Below are 27116 nucleotides of genomic sequence, written 5' to 3' on the forward strand. Positions count from 1 at the left end.
TTATTGTTTGATGTATGAGAAATTGAATATAAAAATATTGTTAATATTCTGATGTAATCTTTTCATTTTATAATTACAAGATTTTTTTTATTTGTTTTTTCACATTTTTTTTTTTTTTACATTATAGACATTCCGTCGTCTTCTCTTAGCTAAGTGTCAAGACGAATTTGAAAATAGAAGAAAGACTAGTGAAGGTATGACTTCATGCTGTTTTGTTTTATTTATGGTTTGATACATAATAGTTAATGATAATTCTATTTATTATTATTATTATTATTTTTTTAATTTTGATAGTTTAAAATTTTACAAAATGATGATGTTTTTTAATCTATGAAATACATTGTTATTTGTTGCAAATGTGATGCTCAGCTGTTACTGGTGCCAAGTGCTATGCCTGACTAAAGTCAAAGCATAGCTATCTAAGCATTACATTAAGCTTCTGTGTTATTGGTGTGTATCCAAATATAAAAACTTCTTAACGATGTGATGTATTCAATATTGCAGCTTTCTGTACGTGCTTAGTGTCTTGTACATGTTTTTATTAAGGTTTAGTTTCTAGACTCTTGTGTAGTGTATGTGGTGACAGCAGTAGAAGAGAGATAAGTGCACAATAAATACCTAACCTAGCCATCCACAGTTGTCTTATTTCTTGGATGAGTGGAGTGTACTTGATGATTTTTTCATTGTGAGCATTTTTCATGTTATGAGTGTTTGGAATGGATTAATAATATTATTTACATAACTATAAACTGTATCATAAGGTAAACTTTTTATACCAAAATATATTTTTATTTGTAATGCATTATCTAGACAATATATTAATTTTCAGAATACAGTGGGTGATCGGTTAACGAACAAATCAGATAATGAACAGTTTTGCAAAAGATTTTTATGATCAGACAACGAACACATGTTCGGATAATGAACACATCACTGAACAAACACAAGAAGAAGTGACGTGAAATAACAAATACCAATTGGTCTTCCTTTGTCTTCAGGCAACAATTCGAAACATTTTGGAGCGCGGGAGACGTTGACATCGACATTCTACCCAGTATATACTGATCGGATAGTATTCCCCTGAACGTTGAAACTCTTCCTTGTAATTCCATCCTTTTATATTTGACAGAAACAATTCTTTTATGTTTTCTTCTGAAAATGCAGATTTATGTCTATCTGCTAGTAAAGATTTTTTTGAAGAAGTAGGAGGATGTCAGAACAAAGGTCTTAAATGGCATCCAAACCAGGTTGAGGTTAATAGGCCTAGGGATCTCTACAATTACAATGCTATTAATTACTTCTGAAAAATCATGAAGAAGACAGAAAATCAATCGACATTGGACAGATTCTTTAACCCCCACAAACAGAAAAAACATGACTAATAAAAATGCAAGACTGTATATAAATATGTATTTTTATTATTACATATGAATAAACGTAATAAGAAAGTATATATTTTTTATTTTTTTGGGGTCTCCAGAACAAATTAATCAAATTCCCATAGAAACCTATGTAAATCAATAAATCGGTTAATGAACAATTCAGATAGCAAACAAAGTCTTGGAATGGATTATGTTCGTTAACCAATCACCCACTGTATTATTTTAATATGGTACAAGAAAGGAATGTTATAAATGTGTTTATAAAACTGTTGACTTAATACTCTTAAATTATTCAAATTTATCTTTACAAATATAAATTTACAATTAAAATAAATGATTTAATTTATTATTTGAATATCTCTTGAAATAAAATAGCTTTATCATTAATAGTAACAATTTCAAATGTCCATTTTTATGACTATATTTTTAACATAAAATAGTTCAAAACTAATTATAAAGTAAAAATAAGAATTGGATATGTTAATATTAAAATTTGGAAAATAATAATAATAAATTTTTAAAATACTAAAAATCAATAATAGATACAATACTGGACAAAATGTCTGACAAGCTTGGGACCAGGAGTGATTCAGATTTCTAGATATAGACTAAATATGTGCTTAAAATATAAAATAAACAATGGGAAGTAAAGAATGAAATTATATTTAACACATCATGTGCCCATATTCACATTGGAACTGACATATGATGCCAGTTCCAGTGTGAATATGGGCATATGATGTGTTAAATATGATCTGTATGCCACAGAAAACAAGGCAGACGTGTTAGTAAACTACAGCTGTACTATATACTGCTAAATTCAAAATAGATGGTATTCTGGTAATTCTGATTTCTGGAAGCTGAATATTTGGTCCAGAACTGTATAAATTAATCAAAACATTATATAAATATAACTCAAAAGTATTATGCTCTGGAAATGGACTCAAAAACTAATGTCAGTTGAACAAATCTTGCACAGCAGTTTCTTACATATGAGTTGTGTGATAAATTTTTGTTTTCTGAAAAGTATCAGATAATGATGTAATAGTAACAGATGTTACTTTGAATTTATTGCCTTATAAAAATCCTAAATAAAAGTCAAAATATGAGAAAGCTTCAGTAATCTAGCCTAATCTTTATTACATCACCAAAGAGAGGAAAAAACAGCAATTTTTGCATGAAATCTTAATTTTTCCCCTGGAGCAGTGGCTCTAGCGGAAAAAATTAAGATTTCAAAAAAATGGTTTCCAACTTTTTTGTTTTGCAAATCAGTTTGAAATCAAATTTATATTCAAATTTCCTTAGATAGATTTATAGGATATAAAATTTTTTTTCTTTGAGAAATTTGTACTAGTGTTTGTTGGGATTTGGAAAATTTGTATCCAGTGAAACAAGTAATTACCAGTTTGATGCAATAAGTTTCTCTTTAAAAATTAAAAGTAAGTGTATTATGGAAAAGTATATACTTCACAAGCCAAGTTCTATTACAATGTAAATAATTATTTAGCTTCAGTGAAATGCATTAGGACACTAGGAATAAGTTAACATAATACAAAATAAAACAAGTTTAGCAATATTAACATCATTAGAGAAGTTTAGCTTGAACTCCTTAGTCAGCGCTACTCAAACTTTTTGAACCACCACTTCCCTTGGTTGACTGTTAGTAATGCCCCCTGTTCTGTGTACACAGGCCTTCCTATCATACCTAATGCCCCCTTGGATAATTAAAATGCCTTCCAGGGAGAAAAGCATTTCCACTTTGAGGAGCACTGCCCTAAGTCACTGTTGAAGTGAATCTCAAGGTTTTGTAAATCATTAAATGGAACCCACTGCCCTGCAGAAAATTTATCCAAACTTTTGACTTTACTAGTTGAGCTCATTAGAACTGACAATTATTGATGAATCTAGACTAGTTAAGAGATAATATTAAAAAGCATTGTAATTTCTGTTTCATCTCTCAGAACTACTTGACAATGATGTAATTTTGAATTCATTTATTGCTTTACAAGATACTCAAGTAACATGTCAGATTTATTAAATAGCATTTGTGAAATGATATTAGTTTATTTAATTTATTAAATATAATATTTATGTATTGTATTTTTACATGACTATAAAATTAGTTGTCACAAAATTATCTTTCAGTTGCCATCAATCTCTTCATTTCGATGACTTATTATTGATTTTTATAATTTTAATTAATTTTTTCAAAAATTAAATTAAAATAGGACAAATTATATGTTTTGCATCATAGTGAAAGTAGAGCAAGGATTGCCAAACTTTTTTGATCATCGACCCCCTACAAGTTTTCAAAACCTCACATCAACCGCCATCAAACAGTTTGTGTTACAAGCAAAACAAAGCACTTACTATTTTAATACATTTCTTTTAATTTTGCATTTTTTTTTTCCATTTATTGTATATTTGTTGTTAATAATTTTTGTAACTGACAATCAGTGAAACTGATAAGCTTGATCCTTAGCTTAAGCTTGATAATCGAATCCCAATAATGTTATAATGACCCCGGAAGGTCGATATTGACCACTTTGGTGACTCCTGAAGTAGAGTTTTCATTTAGTCTGTATATTCTGCTCTAAGAAATCTTTATCATCAGAAATATTGAATACTCTTGGATTTGTCTGATTTGATAGAATTGTATTTTGATTACAACAGTATATTCTAATGGTGTGCTAAAATGTAATAATTTCTACATCTTGTAAAAATTATTAATACATGTTGATATTACATAATTATCATAAATATTCTGTATTATCTTTTTTATTACTATTATTATTTCTTAGTATTGTCACTGATTGGAAATTATTCATTAATTTAGTAAATTTCAAAAATTATTATAAGAAATATAAATATTTCTTAAATTATAAGTTAAATTATATTACAGCCGAACAATTTCCAGATTAGATCAGGCTACATTACACTATTAAAAATTAAATGCTAAGTAATTTGACCTAGATGTAGGTGTTTAGGTGCCATCTCTTATTAAATTTAATAATTATAATTAACCATCTAATGCCTACCTCTAGGCCGAATTACTTAGCATTTAATTATTAATAGTAGCGGTAATATAGCCCAATCTAAATCTGGCAATTGTTTGGCTTTAATATAATTATTGGCTTACAGGTGTTTATATTTATTTTATATTATATGTTCTTTTTCTTTTATTATTGTTGAGGATTAAATATTTAGGATTTCCAGAAAAACTTGTTTGCACAGTTTTTCAGTAAATTAATTTTAATATTTAATTACAGCTTTTGATAAGAAAGATGGCCCTCTTTCTGCAGAAGAGGAAGAGCAACGTGCTGTTGCCAAGCACAAAATGTTGGGAAATATCAAATTTATTGGTGAATTGGGTAAGCAGGGCTTGTTACAGGAGACCATACTCCATCAGTGTGTACACCAGCTCCTGCTTAAAAAGAAGAGGCAAAGTCTCAAAGACATGGCCGAAGACTTGGAATGTCTCTGTCAGATAATGAAGACTGTTGGCCATCGTCTTGATACTGAAAAGGCAAAGGTAATGCTTTCTTTTCTTTGTTGTTCTTAATTTTGATTCGCTTTTTAATTATGTGGCATGAAATTTATTTGTTTAGGCCAGAATGGATCAGTACTTTGATCGTATGAAAACTTTAGCAAACAATAATGAGTTGCCCTCTCGCATTCGCTTCATGCTACAAGATGTGCTGGAATTACGACAGAACAAGGTAGAATTTGTTGATATCCATCTTATGTAAATTATTTGCTTGAATTGCAATCTATGAACTGAGTTTATTTTAATTAAATTTGAATGTTTTATGATTATTTATATCCTAATTTAGCATTTACCTTGGTTCCTTTATATTGGGTTGTTTGGAAAGTAGTTTCGTTTTTTTTTTTTCCGTGGAAAAAAATTTTTTTATAATAAATAAATATTTTATTGAATTATATATCGACCATTTTGGTCAAATATCTGTTGTTATTGTTTCTGGTAGTAGCATGATTTCACATTCATAAAAGTTTTGATCGTTGCTTACAAAAACCTGATCCAAGTGATTTTTGACATTGTCATTTCAAGTAAATGTCTTACAGTTAAAAAAAAATTGTATAGACCGGAACACGTAATAATCTGAGTGTGCTCAATCTGGTGAATACGGTTGGCGTGATAGCAAGTCCCATCTAAGTTATAACAGTTTCTGACGAGTTACCAAACTTGTGTGAAATTTGACATTATCGTGGTAAAACACTACACCTGTTTTGTTGATCAATTCTGGCCGCCTTTTCTGTTTGATGATATTACTCAATTTGTTTACTCGATGGCAGTACACTTTCGAATCAATTGTTAAATTGTCTGGTAAAAGCTCCAAAAAAAAATTTCCTTAAAATCCCACCAAAGAGAGCATCTCTCTTTAAGAACATGTGGAACCCATATATCAAGCTTTGAAACGAAACCAATTTGTTTCAAGTAATCATAAACAGTTCAATTTGACAAATTTAATTTCTTAGTGATTTCATGTGTTGTTATTTGGCAGTTTGCTTCAATCAGTACCTTTATTTTGTTTTCATTGGCTTCAACTGGCCATCCAGAATGTGGTGCATCTTCAATATTGAAATTGCCAGAACGAAATTTTGTAAACCAATTTTGGCACTATTGTTCTGTCAATACATCTTCTCCATACATGTCACACAATTTTTTTTTCTCACTTGAACAGCATTCTTACCTTTTCGGTAATAAAAGAGCAAAATATGCCGAAAATGCTGCTTTCGATCTTCCATATTTGATGGGACACAAAAAATAAACAATTGCACAAAATCTAACAAAATTTTTTACAGATAAGCCTTAAAATGCTAGCTGTCAAAATATATAATGATAATACAGTTTAGAATAAAAATGGCGGGGAAAATATGACTAATCCGTCTAGTGGTAAAAAAACGAAATTACTTTCCAAACAACCCAATAGATCTGCAATTTTTAAATTGCAGATCTATTGGGTTGTTTGGAAAGTAATTTCGTGTTGTTTGGAAAGTAACCATTGGAAATTTAGAGGTTTCTGTAGATTTTAGTAGATTTTCTGTATCTGGTCTTAACTTTCATCTAACTGACTCCGTTCATGAGATTACAGGACAGACAGACACCAGTGGAAATTTAGAGGTCTGCAATTTTTAAATTGCAGTTACTTAGTTGCAGGAGGCACCAATTAACTATATACAAACTTCCAGTTTGCACCAGAAGTCACTTGAATTCAATTCAAAAGTTTTCTCCAGAATGGGGTGTTACATTTATCTTTTATTTTATTATTATTATTTTTTTAAATCACACTTAGTAAAGAAATTAAAAATAATTATTATTTATCATTAATCTAGAAAAGATATGGAATGATTAATTACTTTGTGATTAACTATTTATTAAATGCTTTTTCAAAACTTATTTAAATATCACTTATTAATCTTTTCTTAGTATAAAATTATAAAAGAAATGAGAATATTGCTTTTTGATTGAAAGAAATATTTATTAGAAGAAAATTTTGCTCACATTTGATACTGGAAAAACTTCAAAATTATATTGATCTATGGTGACCAAACTGTGTCAGTTATAAAGTATTGATAATTATAGTATTTTAACTTTTTACTTTTTTTATATATATACAGGAGGTCTCTGGAAAATATAAAAAATTTTCTTTTTTGATCACTTTAAATTATTTATTGCCACCAGTTTTATGTACAATACCAATTAATGTAGGTGCTGGCAGCCTTATCAGTTTAAAGTATGGAAAGGAAAAGTAACACGTTATTCTGTCATTTAGAAATGGGAATCATTTTTGAATAATTCAAATGAATTATTCCAAATAATATATTTGATCACAATGCTTAAACAGTGTTTTGTGTATTCTGTCATGTCAAATTTTTTTATGCTTTAATATACTGAAAAAAAGATCAAAGTGAAGGAAATGTCACTCCAAAAACTATCCCAGATTTTCTGTCTGTCAATAAAAAGTTTCCAATTTGGAAACACTGGGTGGCATTTCACAAAAACTGCTGTCTGCCACTTCTTGTTTTCCTGTTTGAACTTGGCTATGTTACATCATAACATCACTAGATGTGTGGTGCATGGGATTCTCATCTCACAGGAGTTTGATATTCTGCTGTTTTTCCTGAAACATGCTTTGTGATTCAATTTCATGTTGAACATGTAAATAAGAGGACTAGAGTTTTTATTACACATATATATATAATGTGTGTGTGTGTAAGTAAAATATCATTCCAATAGAGAATGCAGCTTAAAAATTCTTCTTTTGATACATGATGTATGGCTTCCACTGTGACAAGGTTTAGCTACTCCTGTTATATATCTTTCTAATAATGTAATTTATAGATTTTTGTATTTTATAATGTTTTTATATCAAAGATATTTCTTTGTAGTGGATTCCCCGGAGAGTTCTGTCAGATCATGGTCCCAAAACAATCCAGCAAGTTCGAGAAGAAGCAGCACGTGACTATGGAGTATATATACCACCTCCTGCATTTTCAAGCCGCAATATGCCTGTTCCCTCTTCTGGTATGTTAGCTGGCAAAATGCGTGGAGGAATGGATGACGTCTTTAGCCATCTTCCTATTGGTGATTTATATAATCATTGTTTTAAAATTATTTCAAAAAAAATTGTTTTGTTATTAATGTAAATCTATATTTAGGAGTGGGATTAGGTACTGGACCAGGAGTTATTCCCACGGACAACTTTCCTGCATACTCAAGTAATATGGGTCGCCCAAATCGTAGTGGCGGACTCAGCAACACTGGTAATTTTTTTACATTATTTCTTTGAAAATTATCTAAACTTTTCATTTGTATATATACAAAATATTATATATCAATTATTTAAACTAAAAGTGTATAGAAATTGAATATAATTGTATTTAGTTAATCAAATACTTCAAATTCTTGCTGTGCCAAACAACTGCATAGAGTAAAATGTTTATTTTAATTACTTTGGGCTCACGTATAATGATAACAAAAACTAAATAATTGAAATTCATATGAGGGCAGTAGGTTACCATGCAACCAAGATTAAGTGTATATTTAATAAGATAGACAAGGCATTACTCCCCAATACCACTAAACATATATAATATTACAGTCTGTTTCAAAATTATAAATACACCCAACTTTTTTCAATAACAAAAGCATTAACAATACAGTAGAGTTTCGAAAACTCGGCCTAATGTGGACCGAAGGGTGGCCGAGTTTGTGAAAATGCAGGGTTATCGGGATTGGGGTTAAAAAACTTAAGTATGAGTGTTTCCTCAGAAAATACTGTACTGTATTTGTATGTATTGTTTACTTGAGAATACAACAGAGAATAAACTGCCCAAATACCCTTAAACAAAGGAAAAGTACCTTTTATGAAGGCATAGAGCCTTTACTATATGAAAATGAAAATTAATGAATACACTATGTACAGTAATTTATCTGATAAGACCGAAAAATACTTTGAGGCATAAAGCTGTCTATAATGAAAATTAATTAACTAAGGATTTTTTTTGCCCTGCCAGGGTGTGGCCGAGTTATCCGGAGTGCCGGGTTATCGAGTGCCAAGTTTTCGAGGCTCTACTGTAGTAATGTACTTATTATAGTATATTTACATCAATTTATACATTTTCTAAAATTTTTAGAGCTATCTGACAATTACAAAAAAAATTATCAAAGATTTTCAATTTTTTATTGTTTCATGAGTATAAACACAGGTGCATAAAATTAGCATAAGTTTTTAATTAATTATTGGTTTAATTAGTTGTCACCAGATGATAGTATCGTTTATTATTACAAATGTGAGCCGCTGGGGAGGTTGGGAAAGCCTCTCCTATATGGCCACAGGTCGGTGACCTACTTTCTTGTCAAGGATGGCGTTACATTCAGTTACACGTTACGCGAGTGGAGGAGAGTCAGAAGGGTCGATGATAAGACGATGTACAGTCGAGTAAACGACACCATTTAGAAACAAAACAAGAGTTTATTAAACTGACTAACTAAAGAAAATTTACACAAAACTCCTTCAACATAGCAGAGAGAGAGAGTTCACAATAATATTTCATACCTCTGGGATAATATCGGATGGATACACCGGTTTTAATTTCTGATATGCGGTGCGAGGTGTGGCTCAAGGTGGAGTAGGTCTGCGATGAAGAAAACTTCGATGTCCGACTCCGTCGTTGTTCGTTCGATTGGCGACTCCCCCGATTGAAGAAGGAGGAGGCTTTTTATACGTTTTGCCATGAGAAAAGTCGTCATGTGACCCACTGTCTTAGCAGGTGTGAGGTTAAAGGTGGTTCCGAGCTGCAATAAATCGTCGAAGTTGGACTTTAATTGTCAACATTAAGACTTGCAGACGACTGCTATTGTTAGATGGTCGAATGTTTACGTTAAAGGAGAGAGTTGTAACTTGATACTTAATATGTTTATATAAAAGGGAGATAGTTGATTTCGTTTTTCTGACGATGGTTTTTTTCCAGTAAGGTAATAAATTTATTCAAAATATGTTACAGTTGTTAAAATTTGGAAGAAAGAAAAACAAATTGGGTTGCCCACGAGTCGGATCTCTCACAAACGTGGGGCCAATTTTAAATGGTTTTTTATGATTTAAAACAATGCCTCGTGGAAAAACACTAACAGAGTTGGAAATAAGTGAAATTTACCAACTAAACGGAGCAGGACAATCTCCAAGACAAATTTCAGCATCTGTAAATCGATCTACATGTGCTGTGAGAAATGTTAACTTCTGATGAAAATTATGACAGAAATAAGCGATGTGGAAGGCCTAGACTCCTTACACCTAGAAATTAAAGAAAGGCTTTTCGACTACTGAGTCAACAAGTTGGCTGTCAGAGAATCAGCATCAATATTGCCAATTGCAGTTTCACCAGAAACTGTATGGAGATGTATGCATAATTGTAAAAATGCCAAATTTACAAAAATGGCTGCCAAACCAAAATTAACACAATTGCACAAAACAGCTAGATTAAAGTGGACCATAGACAAGATGACATGGAAAGAGGAGTGGACCCAAATAGTTTTTTCAGATGAAAAAAATGGAATTTGGATGGACCTGACAGTTAATGCCACTACTGGCATGATTTGAGGAAGAACGAAGAAGTCAGAATGAGCAAACAGCAAGGTGGGAATCTCTGTGATGGTGTGAGCAGGATTTGGATAGAGTAGTAAAACAAACATTGTATATATAGAAGGTAGAATGAATTCAGAAAAGTATTAAGAATTGTTGTATCAAAATTTAATAACTTTTGGATCACTTATTGGATGAGAAAACTGGCAATTCCAACAGGATAATGCTAATTGATTGGCCATCATGGTGCCCTGATATGAATCCAATAGAGAATGTTTGGAGCATTATAAGTCATCTTGTTTATGGCCAAAACAGACAATACAACGTAAACGAACTGAAATTAGCTATCATGGATTGTTGTGAAAATATTAAACAAGATCAACTTCAAAAACTAGTAAAATATATGTCTGATATTGTATTTGAATTAATTAAATCAAATGGTGGACCTACAAAATATTGAGACAGTATACATATTTTGCCACAGCTATTTTGTACAATTTCAACTATTTTGATGAAATTGGTTGTTTTCTCTTTTCAAGAAATAATATACATTCTATCTATAGCCACCTCCCCCTAAGAAGGTCTAATTGTGAGGGATAGGACACCATGGCATAACCTAGAACATTTTGGGATATAAGTGATTTCATCTTTCTCTGGCAAGCAACACTTTTATGTATTATATTGGAAATTTAGAAATGTATTAGAGAGCACCAGATGGACATTAAAGGGGAGGTTAAATTAATGGGATTATCCAGTTAGCAGTTTGAGGATAATTTAGACATGACGATGAAGTAAAATTACTTGAGAGTTTAATTGACTCCAAACAACTTTGTATGGGAAACATTTTTTTAGGCAGTTAAACCACATTAATAACTTCAGTGCACAGTATATCCTCCAGAATTTTGGCTAGATTTGCATATATAGAATATATGACATTCAGTATGACAAACAATTAAATTTCAAAATTATGTACTGCTTTTTCAATATTTGGCTTCTGAAGACTACATTGTGTAATGTTGAAAATATTTGAGCTTATAATAGTTCACAGAATTATTTATTTTAAATTATTGTTTAATTTTTAACACCATATACTGGGTTATCTGTATATTATATCTGGTGGTGTAAACCAAATGGGAGTAAAATGCATCATATGCCATTGTCCTAAAACATTTTATATTCTAAAAATCAACTATTATTTAGTTCTGCAGATTTGTTAATGCAGAATCCTAATAACTAATGAGTTAATAAAATAAAAAATGTTAAATTTCTGTATATGTAATCTTTAACATTAATTTGTGGATATTATGAGAAGCAGTTTTAAATGCTGAAGACCCAAATTAATGCAGCGAGTTTGAGAAGTAACATGTGACTGAAAAATATGTTAATAAATCAGTTTTTACTCATTTATTGAATATATTAAAATGCAAAAAAGTTTAATTCATAATTTAATGTAATCTCAACTTTTCTTGTTGTTAAATATTTTAATTTCACTAAATATATCATAATCAAAATAAAGTATAAATATGATCTTTATTAGTTCAACTTAAAATAACTTAGTTACTATATACAACACTTTATTTAATTACTACTGATTACATTATTTTTACTAGGAAAATTTACTTTTAATTTATGAGTGATGGATTAAGCTCTAAATTTATAAATTTAGAGCTTATATTGCATTTCCTTTATATGAAATATGTATTTATATATTTAAATTAAATGATGATTTTTTTTTAGGATTCCTCACTACTGGAGGAACAGGATCATTCTATGGACAGAATCGTAACAAACCAATTCAGAATCGTGATCGTGACTTATTTCCTAATTATCAACAGCAAAGACAAACTCCAACTCAGAATCAGCATATGCATGGTTTTAGTGGTAGTCCCACTATTAATCGTGATGTCCCACCACGATTTTTGAAAAAAGCATTACAACAGCAAACAGGCAATTTAGATGAGGTAAGTTTTGTTTTATTTCAATATTATTATTACAAAAAGGAATTAATTTCATTGTTTATTTACTTTCTTTTAGATTAGTCTTCGACCAGCCCAAAACTCTATTTTGTTGAAATCCAAGCCTATGGCAGGTTCCTTTGCTAAACCAGTGGTATCAAGCATCCCACTTGTTTCTGGTAGTGCAGGAACTGATACATCTGTGATTAGAGATTTCTCTTCTGGTGCTATTATACCGAATGTTGTCCCTAATTCACTTCAGAAAGAGGTAAATTATATTTTTAAATTGCTTTAAATGAATATAAATAAATCAAAAGTTCCAAATTCTAATGGCAGTTACTTACATTATGTATTGAAGAAATATTTTATGAAGATAAACATAAAAATAATTATTAAAAACTTTTATCAATTATAAATTATACAGTAGAATTTGTATGTATATACATACATATGTAGTTANAACCCCCACAAACAGAAAAAACATGACTAATAAAAATGCAAGACTGTATATAAATATGTATTTTTATTATTACATATGAATAAACGTAATAAGAAAGTATATATTTTTTATTTTTTTGGGGTCTCCAGAACAAATTAATCAAATTCCCATAGAAACCTATGTAAATCAATAAATCGGTTAATGAACAATTCAGATAGCAAACAAAGTCTTGGAATGGATTATGTTCGTTAACCAATCACCCACTGTATTATTTTAATATGGTACAAGAAAGGAATGTTATAAATGTGTTTATAAAACTGTTGACTTAATACTCTTAAATTATTCAAATTTATCTTTACAAATATAAATTTACAATTAAAATAAATGATTTAATTTATTATTTGAATATCTCTTGAAATAAAATAGCTTTATCATTAATAGTAACAATTTCAAATGTCCATTTTTATGACTATATTTTTAACATAAAATAGTTCAAAACTAATTATAAAGTAAAAATAAGAATTGGATATGTTAATATTAAAATTTGGAAAATAATAATAATAAATTTTTAAAATACTAAAAATCAATAATAGATACAATACTGGACAAAATGTCTGACAAGCTTGGGACCAGGAGTGATTCAGATTTCTAGATATAGACTAAATATGTGCTTAAAATATAAAATAAACAATGGGAAGTAAAGAATGAAATTATATTTAACACATCATGTGCCCATATTCACATTGGAACTGACATATGATGCCAGTTCCAGTGTGAATATGGGCATATGATGTGTTAAATATGATCTGTATGCCACAGAAAACAAGGCAGACGTGTTAGTAAACTACAGCTGTACTATATACTGCTAAATTCAAAATAGATGGTATTCTGGTAATTCTGATTTCTGGAAGCTGAATATTTGGTCCAGAACTGTATAAATTAATCAAAACATTATATAAATATAACTCAAAAGTATTATGCTCTGGAAATGGACTCAAAAACTAATGTCAGTTGAACAAATCTTGCACAGCAGTTTCTTACATATGAGTTGTGTGATAAATTTTTGTTTTCTGAAAAGTATCAGATAATGATGTAATAGTAACAGATGTTACTTTGAATTTATTGCCTTATAAAAATCCTAAATAAAAGTCAAAATATGAGAAAGCTTCAGTAATCTAGCCTAATCTTTATTACATCACCAAAGAGAGGAAAAAACAGCAATTTTTGCATGAAATCTTAATTTTTCCCCTGGAGCAGTGGCTCTAGCGGAAAAAATTAAGATTTCAAAAAAATGGTTTCCAACTTTTTTGTTTTGCAAATCAGTTTGAAATCAAATTTATATTCAAATTTCCTTAGATAGATTTATAGGATATAAAATTTTTTTTCTTTGAGAAATTTGTACTAGTGTTTGTTGGGATTTGGAAAATTTGTATCCAGTGAAACAAGTAATTACCAGTTTGATGCAATAAGTTTCTCTTTAAAAATTAAAAGTAAGTGTATTATGGAAAAGTATATACTTCACAAGCCAAGTTCTATTACAATGTAAATAATTATTTAGCTTCAGTGAAATGCATTAGGACACTAGGAATAAGTTAACATAATACAAAATAAAACAAGTTTAGCAATATTAACATCATTAGAGAAGTTTAGCTTGAACTCCTTAGTCAGCGCTACTCAAACTTTTTGAACCACCACTTCCCTTGGTTGACTGTTAGTAATGCCCCCTGTTCTGTGTACACAGGCCTTCCTATCATACCTAATGCCCCCTTGGATAATTAAAATGCCTTCCAGGGAGAAAAGCATTTCCACTTTGAGGAGCACTGCCCTAAGTCACTGTTGAAGTGAATCTCAAGGTTTTGTAAATCATTAAATGGAACCCACTGCCCTGCAGAAAATTTATCCAAACTTTTGACTTTACTAGTTGAGCTCATTAGAACTGACAATTATTGATGAATCTAGACTAGTTAAGAGATAATATTAAAAAGCATTGTAATTTCTGTTTCATCTCTCAGAACTACTTGACAATGATGTAATTTTGAATTCATTTATTGCTTTACAAGATACTCAAGTAACATGTCAGATTTATTAAATAGCATTTGTGAAATGATATTAGTTTATTTAATTTATTAAATATAATATTTATGTATTGTATTTTTACATGACTATAAAATTAGTTGTCACAAAATTATCTTTCAGTTGCCATCAATCTCTTCATTTCGATGACTTATTATTGATTTTTATAATTTTAATTAATTTTTTCAAAAATTAAATTAAAATAGGACAAATTATATGTTTTGCATCATAGTGAAAGTAGAGCAAGGATTGCCAAACTTTTTTGATCATCGACCCCCTACAAGTTTTCAAAACCTCACATCAACCGCCATCAAACAGTTTGTGTTACAAGCAAAACAAAGCACTTACTATTTTAATACATTTCTTTTAATTTTGCATTTTTTTTTTCCATTTATTGTATATTTGTTGTTAATAATTTTTGTAACTGACAATCAGTGAAACTGATAAGCTTGATCCTTAGCTTAAGCTTGATAATCGAATCCCAATAATGTTATAATGACCCCGGAAGGTCGATATTGACCACTTTGGTGACTCCTGAAGTAGAGTTTTCATTTAGTCTGTATATTCTGCTCTAAGAAATCTTTATCATCAGAAATATTGAATACTCTTGGATTTGTCTGATTTGATAGAATTGTATTTTGATTACAACAGTATATTCTAATGGTGTGCTAAAATGTAATAATTTCTACATCTTGTAAAAATTATTAATACATGTTGATATTACATAATTATCATAAATATTCTGTATTATCTTTTTTATTACTATTATTATTTCTTAGTATTGTCACTGATTGGAAATTATTCATTAATTTAGTAAATTTCAAAAATTATTATAAGAAATATAAATATTTCTTAAATTATAAGTTAAATTATATTACAGCCGAACAATTTCCAGATTAGATCAGGCTACATTACACTATTAAAAATTAAATGCTAAGTAATTTGACCTAGATGTAGGTGTTTAGGTGCCATCTCTTATTAAATTTAATAATTATAATTAACCATCTAATGCCTACCTCTAGGCCGAATTACTTAGCATTTAATTATTAATAGTAGCGGTAATATAGCCCAATCTAAATCTGGCAATTGTTTGGCTTTAATATAATTATTGGCTTACAGGTGTTTATATTTATTTTATATTATATGTTCTTTTTCTTTTATTATTGTTGAGGATTAAATATTTAGGATTTCCAGAAAAACTTGTTTGCACAGTTTTTCAGTAAATTAATTTTAATATTTAATTACAGCTTTTGATAAGAAAGATGGCCCTCTTTCTGCAGAAGAGGAAGAGCAACGTGCTGTTGCCAAGCACAAAATGTTGGGAAATATCAAATTTATTGGTGAATTGGGTAAGCAGGGCTTGTTACAGGAGACCATACTCCATCAGTGTGTACACCAGCTCCTGCTTAAAAAGAAGAGGCAAAGTCTCAAAGACATGGCCGAAGACTTGGAATGTCTCTGTCAGATAATGAAGACTGTTGGCCATCGTCTTGATACTGAAAAGGCAAAGGTAATGCTTTCTTTTCTTTGTTGTTCTTAATTTTGATTCGCTTTTTAATTATGTGGCATGAAATTTATTTGTTTAGGCCAGAATGGATCAGTACTTTGATCGTATGAAAACTTTAGCAAACAATAATGAGTTGCCCTCTCGCATTCGCTTCATGCTACAAGATGTGCTGGAATTACGACAGAACAAGGTAGAATTTGTTGATATCCATCTTATGTAAATTANCTTTATTTAATTACTACTGATTACATTATTTTTACTAGGAAAATTTACTTTTAATTTATGAGTGATGGATTAAGCTCTAAATTTATAAATTTAGAGCTTATATTGCATTTCCTTTATATGAAATATGTATTTATATATTTAAATTAAATGATGATTTTTTTTTAGGATTCCTCACTACTGGAGGAACAGGATCATTCTATGGACAGAATCGTAACAAACCAATTCAGAATCGTGATCGTGACTTATTTCCTAATTATCAACAGCAAAGACAAACTCCAACTCAGAATCAGCATATGCATGGTTTTAGTGGTAGTCCCACTATTAATCGTGATGTCCCACCACGATTTTTGAAAAAAGCATTACAACAGCAAACAGGCAATTTAGATGAGGTAAGTTTTGTTTTATTTCAATATTATTATTACAAAAAGGAATTAATTTCATTGTTTATTTACTTTCTTTTAGATTAGTCTTCGACCAGCCCAAAACTCTATTTTGTTGAAATCCAAGCCTATGGCAGGTTCCTTTGCTAAACCAGTGGTATCAAGCATCCCACTTGTTTCTGGTAGTGCAGGAACTGATACATCTGTGATTAGAGATTTCTCTTCTGGTGCTATTATACCGAATGTTGTCCCTAATTCACTTCAGAAAGAGGTAAATTATATTTTTAAATTGCTTTAAATGAATATAAATAAATCAAAAGTTCCAAATTCTAATGGCAGTTACTTACATTATGTATTGAAGAAATATTTTATGAAGATAAACATAAAAATAATTATTAAAAACTTTTATCAATTATAAATTATACAGTAGAATTTGTATGTATATACATACATATGTAGTTATTTATTTATGTATACTTATAATGTTAATTAAGATTTTTTTTTAAGACACAGGTTGTAGTTAAACAATCTACACAAGATAAAAACAAGGCTAATAAACAAGGTCCAAGCAAAGAGGAAGTTATGAAAAAAGCTGTAAGTAAAATTTTGAAATTATTATTTAATAAAAAGAATTGAAAATTTTATTTGTATTAATTTGTAAGTGTTTTTAAATTTCATTACTTTTTAAACAGTACNCGTTTCTGGTAGTAGCATGATTTCACATTCATAAAAGTTTTGATCGTTGCTTACAAAAACCTGATCCAAGTGATTTTTGACATTGTCATTTCAAGTAAATGTCTTACAGTTAAAAAAAAATTGTATAGACCGGAACACGTAATAATCTGAGTGTGCTCAATCTGGTGAATACGGTTGGCGTGATAGCAAGTCCCATCTAAGTTATAACAGTTTCTGACGAGTTACCAAACTTGTGTGAAATTTGACATTATCGTGGTAAAACACTACACCTGTTTTGTTGATCAATTCTTTGATGATATTACTCAATTTGTTTACTTGATGGCAGTACACTTTCGAATCAATTGTTAAATTGTCTGGTAAAAGCTCCAAAAAAAAATTTACTCAAAATTCCACCAAAGAGAGCATCTCTCTTTAAGAACATGTGGAACACATATATCGAGCTTTGAAACGAAACCAATTTGTTTCAAGTAATCATAAACAGTTCAATTTGACAAATTTAATTTCTTAGTGATTTCATGTGTTGTTATTTGGCAGTTTGCTTCAATCAGTACCTTTATTTTGTTTTCATTATGGCTTCAACTGGCCATCCAGAATGTGGTGCATCTTCAATATTGAAATTGCCAGAACGAAATTTTGTAAACCAATTTTGGCACTATTGTTCTGTCAATACATCTTCTCCATACATGTCACACAATTTTTTTTTCTCACTTGAACAGCATTCTTACCTTTTCGGTAATAAAAGAGCAAAATATGCCGAAAATGCTGCTTTCGATCTTCCATATTTGATGGGACACAAAAAATAAACAATTGCACAAAATCTAACAAAATTTTTTACAGATAAGCCTTAAAATGCTAGCTGTCAAAATATATAATGATAATACAGTTTAGAATAAAAATGGCGGGGAAAATATGACTAATCCGTCTAGTGGTAAAAAAACGAAATTACTTTCCAAACAACCCAATAGATCTGCAATTTTTAAATTGCAGATCTATTGGGTTGTTTGGAAAGTAATTTCGTGTTGTTTGGAAAGTAACCATTGGAAATTTAGAGGTTTCTGTAGATTTTAGTAGATTTTCTGTATCTGGTCTTAACTTTCATCTAACTGACTCCGTTCATGAGATTACAGGACAGACAGACACCAGTGGAAATTTAGAGGTCTGCAATTTTTAAATTGCAGTTACTTAGTTGCAGGAGGCACCAATTAACTATATACAAACTTCCAGTTTGCACCAGAAGTCACTTGAATTCAATTCAAAAGTTTTCTCCAGAATGGGGTGTTACATTTATCTTTTATTTTATTATTATTATTTTTTTAAATCACACTTAGTAAAGAAATTAAAAATAATNCATTATCTTTTTACTAATATATTTAAATTAAGTTATGTTGTTTTGAATTGTACAATAATTGCATAAGAGAAGCATGTAATATTTTGAGTTCAGTTATTGGAGTGTGTGTATTTAATTATTGTATTTGCATAAGAGAAGAATGTAATATTTTGAGTTCAGTTGTTGCATTGAGTAATTGCATAAGAGAAGAATGTAATATTTTGAGTTCAGTTGTTGCATTGAGTAATTGCATAAGAGAAGAATGTAATATTTTGAGTTCAGTTATTGCATTAAGGGTGGGGCAGTTTTTACTGCCCCACCCTTAATGCAATAAAATTTATGACAAAACGCTGATAACTTTAAATTACTATCAAATATTAAAGAAACGATTTGTTTTATTTATGAAATGTAATGAAATACTTTATTTAACTGTTGAGTTGTTACTGTTATTACAGAAAAATGAATGCACATTTTTTCTGCACATGTTAAAAAACATATAAACAGAAAAGTCCATGCTGGAAAGTTTATAATAATTCCTTTCAATTTAAGTTTTATTTTTCTTTGTAATAGAATGTTCCATATAATTTTGTTGTTAAAGCTCTATTATTCATAGATACATCACTTTTTATTTTGTTTGAGTTATTTTATGGTTTAAACCATATTACATATATAATATGTATTATAATAATACTATACAATATAATATAAAGAAAAATTAATTAAATGATTTATTTGTTCTTTTTCCAATTAAAAATGTTTCACTATACTGTAGTATATGTTTAATATTTTATGCAGTTTATAATGAAGTTAATTCGATGTTTAAAAGTATTTAAAAGTGATTGAAGCCTTTTAAAAAAACAATCACTAAAGTGGGTTTTCTAATCTTGTCAGATATAGAAATATAGTATTGATATTTTAAGATGTCTGAACTCAGTTGCAGTTATTTTGTAATGTTAATAAATTGTAGTGGTCTCAAGTGTCTGAGGTACAATGTTGTTTCGACCACCGAAACAATATCATATCTTGGCTGGGAGTGGTGGTATGTTCCTGTAATCCAGCTTCTAGGAGACCGGAACTAGAGGACAACTCAGGGATGTGGAATGCCTTTATGATGTACTACAATGACCGGATGTCCACTCGAGGAACAATGTTCTTTTGGTTGTTGAAACTGACACTCTGGACCACTACAATCCAGTAACATCACAAAATACCTGCAACTGAAGACTTATTGACTTATAGACTGATCCAGTATGTAATTTAATACATATTTTTGAGTCTGATGACTATTTTCTTTTTATTTTATAATAAATTATAGAATTTATTTATTCCTTTGAATTATTTTTATAATAAATTTCTTCACAGGTTTTTGGCAGATGTCATAATTATGTTTATGTTGAAGACGTTAGAAAAATCTGAGAGTGACAGAGAATGCATTAGTCGCTTGTTGGCAATGCTGAAAAAGGATGCAGTTCTTCATAATAATGTTTTCTTAGAGGTTTGAGTTTTTTTAATATATGTTTTATATTTTATTATTAATTTTCTGTTTATTAATGCTGAACATCACATTATTTGTTACAATTAAGTCAATAACAGAAAAATATTATCACATTCTGATTTTAACATCCCTTATCAATCTAGAATATCTTAATTGCAATTAGTAAGAGATAGGTTAAGTAACAAACTATAAAAAGTGAAAAATTACCTTGAGATTGAGATATTATGATTCATTGATGAAAGTTATATAGAAGCATTTATGTTTATGATAATGGTTATTTGAAAAGAGAGAGAGAACTTTTTGTTTACATCTAAATATATAAAATTACTTGTCCTGACTGAGTGATTGATTCATCATCACCCAGAGCAAACTGCTGAACCTAAAGAGGTGAAATTTTGTACACAGTTAGGGTATGTCATGAAAACACACACTAAGAAGGGATTTTTTGAAATTTTCCCATGGGGGGAAGAGGGAAAGGATTAAGGCTTAACCTGAAGAATGGCTTCTACTATACTATTTTAGATACATTTTTTTGTTTTCAACTATGTTTAGTCTTCATTGAGTACTTAGGTGCATTAAATTGATAACACTTCAGGCATTGTTATAAATATTTTTATATATTTCGATTTTTTAACCAAATGTTCGAATCATTTTAAATTTGAATTTGTTATTACATATTGGTTTGATTATAGAACGATTGTAAATGTTCCAGAAAATTGATCAAATTGAAATAGTTTGTTTCATTCTCAACAATTCTCATTCTCAGTGGTAGGTGTTATATAACAATTACTATGGTTGCTGAAATGCTGAATATAAGTGGGGTTCGCTTGCAAAATCTGCATGAGCGAAGTTGCAAGTAACAGCTAGTCTTACTATAAATAATTTCTGTTTTTTATAGAAATGATTTTGATACACAATAATGAACTGTTAAAATTCTTACTAAATGTTTTTAATTACATGTTACACTTTCAACCTGTCCTGTGTTATTCCTAAGTATTTTCATGTTGACCTCATTTGACCGTTGATCCTGAACATACTCATTTCTGTATTGAAACATTTTTGATACTAGATGTTGCTATGCATCATAATTTTAAAATTAGTATAATAATGTTTCTACCTCAAAAAATTTAAAGCCTGTAAAATTCAGTGAATTTAATCAAAATCAAAAGTAAAATTCAGTGAATTTAATCAAAATCAAAAGTAAAATTCAGTGAATTTAAACAAAAGTCAAAACCTGTAAAATGTCATTGATTCCTAGTGTCATTTATTTAAAGTCTGTTTAATTCATTGAATTTAATCAAGTCATTTATTACAAAAAAGTAAATATAAAAAAGTCAAACAAACTCAATAATATGTGCTTTATACATATCCCCACAATCTTTCATACCCCTGTATATAAATTTTAAATCACTCATGTTGTCTAAATCCTTATCCATTATTTTTTTATTAAATTGATCTGGTAGGAAAACTTGAAATTCATTCCATTCAGTGTCCCTAAGAACTACTACTTTTTTATCACCAAACTTTCAACATATAATTTTTGTTTTTGTTTTTATATTTTTCAATATATTTATTTTGTTTGTGCAAAATAAAAAAAATAATTTTTAACAGTACAGTAGCCACAATTATTATTTAAAAAAAATTGTTAGGCTTAACATCAACAAGAGTTCAACATGGTGGCCACACACAATGGAGAAAAATTTCAACATGGGATAGGTTAAAGAATTTTTTCATTTGGAATAAAATGTTCAAAAAAGCTTCTTTGAAAACCAAAATAATATTAATGTAAAGTATTTCTATTTTATTCTAAAACATTGTTGTCATAAGTTGTCAAATAATAATTTTTTTGTTAGTTGTCAGTTATGTTTTAAAATGCTTTTACAGATCTAAGTGGTTTTCCAACTTTTAAAAATACTTTTTGAATTTTATTCTAAACATTACGAAAAACAGTTTGATAGATTTGTTTGCATAGATCTGAAAGGATTGTATTGAAGGACTGTTATAAATGTTTTTCTAAATAAACTAAGTTTCTTTTGCCAAATGTTAGAGCTGATTTAACACTTAGAAATAAAGTCTAGTCAATATAAGATTAAGTTTTTATTAGTATTGCTTCTCAAAAAATGATCTAAAACATTATTAATTAGTGTTGGGTTTATATATGATCTTGATAAACATTGTAAAAAAGTAAATGAATGAAGTAGGAGAAAAATTCTTGTATTGATTTTAATTCACAATATAGATGATAAGATTAGATATCAATTGTTTTAAGTTTTTTAAAATAATTTTTTTTAAATACTATCTATCAAGAATATTATATATATATAATATAAAGATATATATATATATGGTATTGGTGGCACATCTTCTATAGATGTTAACCAGCCTAGCATTAAAATGCTGAAAGTTGGCAGCTGGATGGCCAAAGTTAAGGTGTCAGGCTACCATTCTGAGGATCTAGGATTGAATCCAGGCAGGCAACCCCAGAAATTTTTTGATATGGTCTGTCTCAGATATGCTGGATTTTAACCCTTGCCATCCAGTTGTCCTATTAGTTTCATTGAACTCAGTATGGGAATGGGGAAAAAGGCTCTTTTAGTTTCTACTATAGTTTACACTTTAGTTTATTTCCACTGGGCAGAAAGAATCAAAAATAAAGTAAAATTTTTAAAAAATTTGAAAGTTTGATATGATGCAAGTTTTAATACACCTATACATAAATACCTATATGCTTATACACAAGTTTTAACACATCTATAATTTATTATAAACATAAATTATATTACCTATTGCATTTGTTAATTTTATGATATTTCTATTACAGGCAATGAAGGCTGTGTTTCAACAGATGTCAGATTTGGAGGCAGAAGTTCCCCGTGTCAAATCATATGTTGCTGGTTTTGCTGCTAGAGGAATTGCTGATAACATTGTATTACTTGGAGAAATTGCAGAACCATTAGAAGGTGGAGCACATTACCCACTTTTCCTTCTCTGCCTTCAGCAATTGCATAAAACTCAAGGACGAACATGGTTAGATACAACTTTTAATCAAAGCAAAATTAACCTTTTGTCTATGTTACCTGGTAAGAATTACTTTTTATATTCCATAAGTAAGAGATTGTTTCTGTTAACGTGAAGGATATTGATAAATTATTTATTTTAAAGAATTAGAAAGTCATTTCATAATTAATGTGTTTTAAACTTAAGTACATCTTTCATAACATTTTGTATTCAAAACTTGAGATCTCCACTTGATATTTATCAAGAAGATATTGCATAAAGCATTCCTTGCTTCTATATACAGTATGTATAAATAATAAACATCCAACCCAATACATTAGAATTTCCAAACAATCTGCTAGATTTTTATCTGGTTAAATTATTTCTACTTTAATTTTTGGAGACAAAGAAATCTGATTTACTGCTTGCTTCTAAGCCAAATTGTTTTTTGTTTCTGATCATTAAAATAACCATAATTTATTTAGCTCATTAAAAATCCAGCAGACTGTGTAGGATATTCCTTGCCTATCAGTGAACAAAGTATTTTAGAAGCATAAAATAAATAATTTTATCATTATTTACTTTTTTTTTTCTTGGTCTAATATTCTGATAATTTAATTATATTCTTCCCCAAATAAAATATATACTTGGTTCTAACATTTTGTATTTCATGGGCATCTTTATTATTACAATACATTTGATTTGTTCATATATTAATTAAGAATATTTTTCTTTTTTAATTTATTCATATTTGTAGACATGAATTAAAAGTTAACATTTATTCCATTTAAGAAAGTGTATAAATTTCAAAAATTTATATTAGCTTGAAATTCAGAGAAATTTTAAATACAAACTTTGTTATTTCCGAATATTTCCAATTAAATTAATGATGTAAATATAATTAATTTGTTAGATGATTGGAAAGTATTTCCAATGCCTAATTATATCCATATGAAATCAGCATGTTTTAAATTCAAGTTAAGAAACTTTTTGTATTGATTTAACTTTCAGAATCTAAATTTTAGTTTTAAACTGTTTTTGTCTCCTGGTGATTATTAATTTACAGCCATAATTATTTGAAAAATTATCTAAAGTTCATGCAAACATATAAATTTCTTGAATGTTGCAATGCTACGAGAAGTTTAATATATAGAATAAATATCAGTATTTTTCAAGTATAGAAAAATTTAACTCAATAAATACATTGTGAAAAGAATTAAAAGCCTTTACACCTTTATAAGTTCATTCAGTTCATTGTTTTTAAATGTTAGTTTCTATCAACATCTTTCTTTCTGTAAGCCATTAATTATAGGCCTTGAAATTTTATTATTTATGATAAAATTCTGATGCTTGTTTATTATAAGAAGAAAAAATAAAAGATGCTATGTTAATAACACAAAAAAATTTGATTATATCTTTTAAATGATACGTTAATTTAGTAATTAGAGATATCTACTTTCTGATATGAACCATTTCATTTTATCAGAATCAGTTCTTACCAATCAATAAAGACAATTTATAAACAAAAAAATTTTTTACTAACATGCATAATAATAATAATAATCATATCATTTATATGCAATACATGTCATTAATGTAACTGCACATGTGAACACACAATTCTCTTATCTTTTAAATTCATAAAGCCAGAAAAAAATCCTAATTTGCTTTAAAGATATATTTTGAAATGCAAATATCATTTCATAATTTTAACTTTTCTTTTTTGTTTGTTTATTTATAGAAATGGACAGAACCAAAGAACGATTAGCAGATATCTTAGAGGATCGAGGTCTTGGATTTTTATTTCCATTATTGAGGATCCAAGCAGACCTCTGGAAACAAATTCAGAGTGATAAAAGTCCCAACTCTCTCTATAGGTGGATCAAAGAAAATGTTGACGTGACCCAGCATAGTGTTCCTGGATTTGTAAATGCCTTAGTATCATGGTATGGTGTTTAATTAGTAGTTTTCAAATTTATGATTTATGTTTTTTAATTACATTAATTATTTATTATTATACTTTATATAAATAATAGAATCAGGTAAAGAAGTCCTCAATATATGTCACATCAATAAATGTTGTTTCATATATACATCATTAAATAATTAGAGACAATTAATTCAATATATATCAAATATATTCCCATTTACATCACTTAAATATGAATGTAAATATAGTTTCCTTGAATTTTTTTTTCTCCTTTATATTTAAATTTATAATTGCATGTCATATAGAAAATCGTTACAAAATATATGCAGTATAATCCTGATTAACCAAGGTTTTTTGCGATATCTGAGGTGAACTTGAGAATGCGTTACTTTTGCGACAATTCATAAAAGCTTTACCGTGAATGCACCAAGCATACAAATACTTCAGTACTTTTAACCTTGACTGTACCAAACATGTGGCTGATGCCAAGGTGACTGGAACATTGCAGTTAAGAAGGGAGGAGTTGCTAAAAGAGAAAAACTGACTTTTTAAAGTTTAAAATGATATCATGTATTACAAAACAATTTGTTTCTATTATCTTTTATCTTCAATGTGAGGGAAACTGTTTACATTAAAATGTGTAATATTCCAGTACTACTAATAATAATTACAGTAACTTATAATAATGTACATTTACATTCCTAAAACTATTGTATGTGTTTGCTATATAATAAATGATATAAACTATGTTGTTGTTATACATGATTAAATTCACTAGAGTATAAAAAGAAACTCAAAAATGATGTAATATAAATCATCTATATTTGTAATTTTTAATCAAAAACAGTCAGGCCATCTGTTATATCCAAAGGAAGTATTGGTTTGCATTACCTTGAATAATTGGCATTCTCCTGTATAATATATGTATATAAGCATAAGTAGTACCAGAATAGATATGCATTAAGTGCAGATATTTGGAGTTTTGGAGTATCCGTTTTTTGTTGGAGCTGGAACCCAAGCTCAGAGCCTTATTTTCTTTAAAATATTCTTGGCTTATTTTCTGTTAGGTGTTAATTTCTTCAGCCATTCTCTAGAAAGTGTTGAGCTTTTGACTTTCCAAATGTTTAAAATTTTGTGAATTTAACAAAAAGATCTCTCATAACTATTTCTGAAAAAATAAACAGGAATATGTTAAAATTAAAAAAAAAAAAAAAGTTAATTATTTATGTCAACTGTATTCAATAATACCATAGTATAGTATGATCAATATTTTAGTAGCTTTTAAATAATTAAAATTTTGCAATATTAATTTTTGTTTATATGTTATGTACTATTATAACCTTTCTAATATAAGCTGGCAATTGTAAAAACAGACTACACCTGCATCCGATTGAAAAGTGGTTCAATGATGGTAAATAACTGGTGAATAGTAATTATTAGTTAATTGTTTATTAATATCTCATTCTCTTTTTATAATTATAGTTTGATATATTTGAGAATAATAATGAAATTATATGAACAAACAATCTGTCTGTTGTTTATATAAAACTAATATAAAGTGATAGAACAGATTATACATGTATTAAAATAAAATGGCTTGATAATC

At 28.8% G+C, this 27116-nt stretch overlaps 1 protein-coding gene across 1 annotated transcript in view; it reads left to right on the forward strand.

Annotated features, from left to right (window-relative positions):
* The window catches only part of LOC111637370 (eukaryotic translation initiation factor 4 gamma 2-like), a 40669-nt gene that overhangs the window by 9914 nt on the left and 3639 nt on the right, over window positions 1-27116 (forward strand). The window contains exons 5-20 of the mRNA XM_023382845.1: window positions 128-194; window positions 4652-4914; window positions 4991-5101; window positions 7794-7989; window positions 8064-8168; window positions 12224-12447; window positions 12521-12709; window positions 14286-14370; window positions 16201-16463; window positions 16540-16564; window positions 16851-17074; window positions 17148-17336; window positions 17573-17659; window positions 20413-20583; window positions 23405-23663; window positions 25322-25526. Of these exons, the coding sequence (XP_023238613.1) occupies window positions 128-194; window positions 4652-4914; window positions 4991-5101; window positions 7794-7989; window positions 8064-8168; window positions 12224-12447; window positions 12521-12709; window positions 14286-14370; window positions 16201-16463; window positions 16540-16564; window positions 16851-17074; window positions 17148-17336; window positions 17573-17659; window positions 20413-20583; window positions 23405-23663; window positions 25322-25526 (2663 nt within the window). The remainder of the gene's footprint in view (window positions 1-127; window positions 195-4651; window positions 4915-4990; window positions 5102-7793; window positions 7990-8063; window positions 8169-12223; window positions 12448-12520; window positions 12710-14285; window positions 14371-16200; window positions 16464-16539; window positions 16565-16850; window positions 17075-17147; window positions 17337-17572; window positions 17660-20412; window positions 20584-23404; window positions 23664-25321; window positions 25527-27116) is intronic.

The sequence above is a fragment of the Centruroides sculpturatus genome, unplaced genomic scaffold, assembly GCF_000671375.1.
Source record: "Centruroides sculpturatus isolate CEXI.00-Female unplaced genomic scaffold, Cexi_2.0 scaffold53, whole genome shotgun sequence".
NCBI lineage: Eukaryota > Metazoa > Arthropoda > Arachnida > Scorpiones > Buthidae > Centruroides > Centruroides sculpturatus.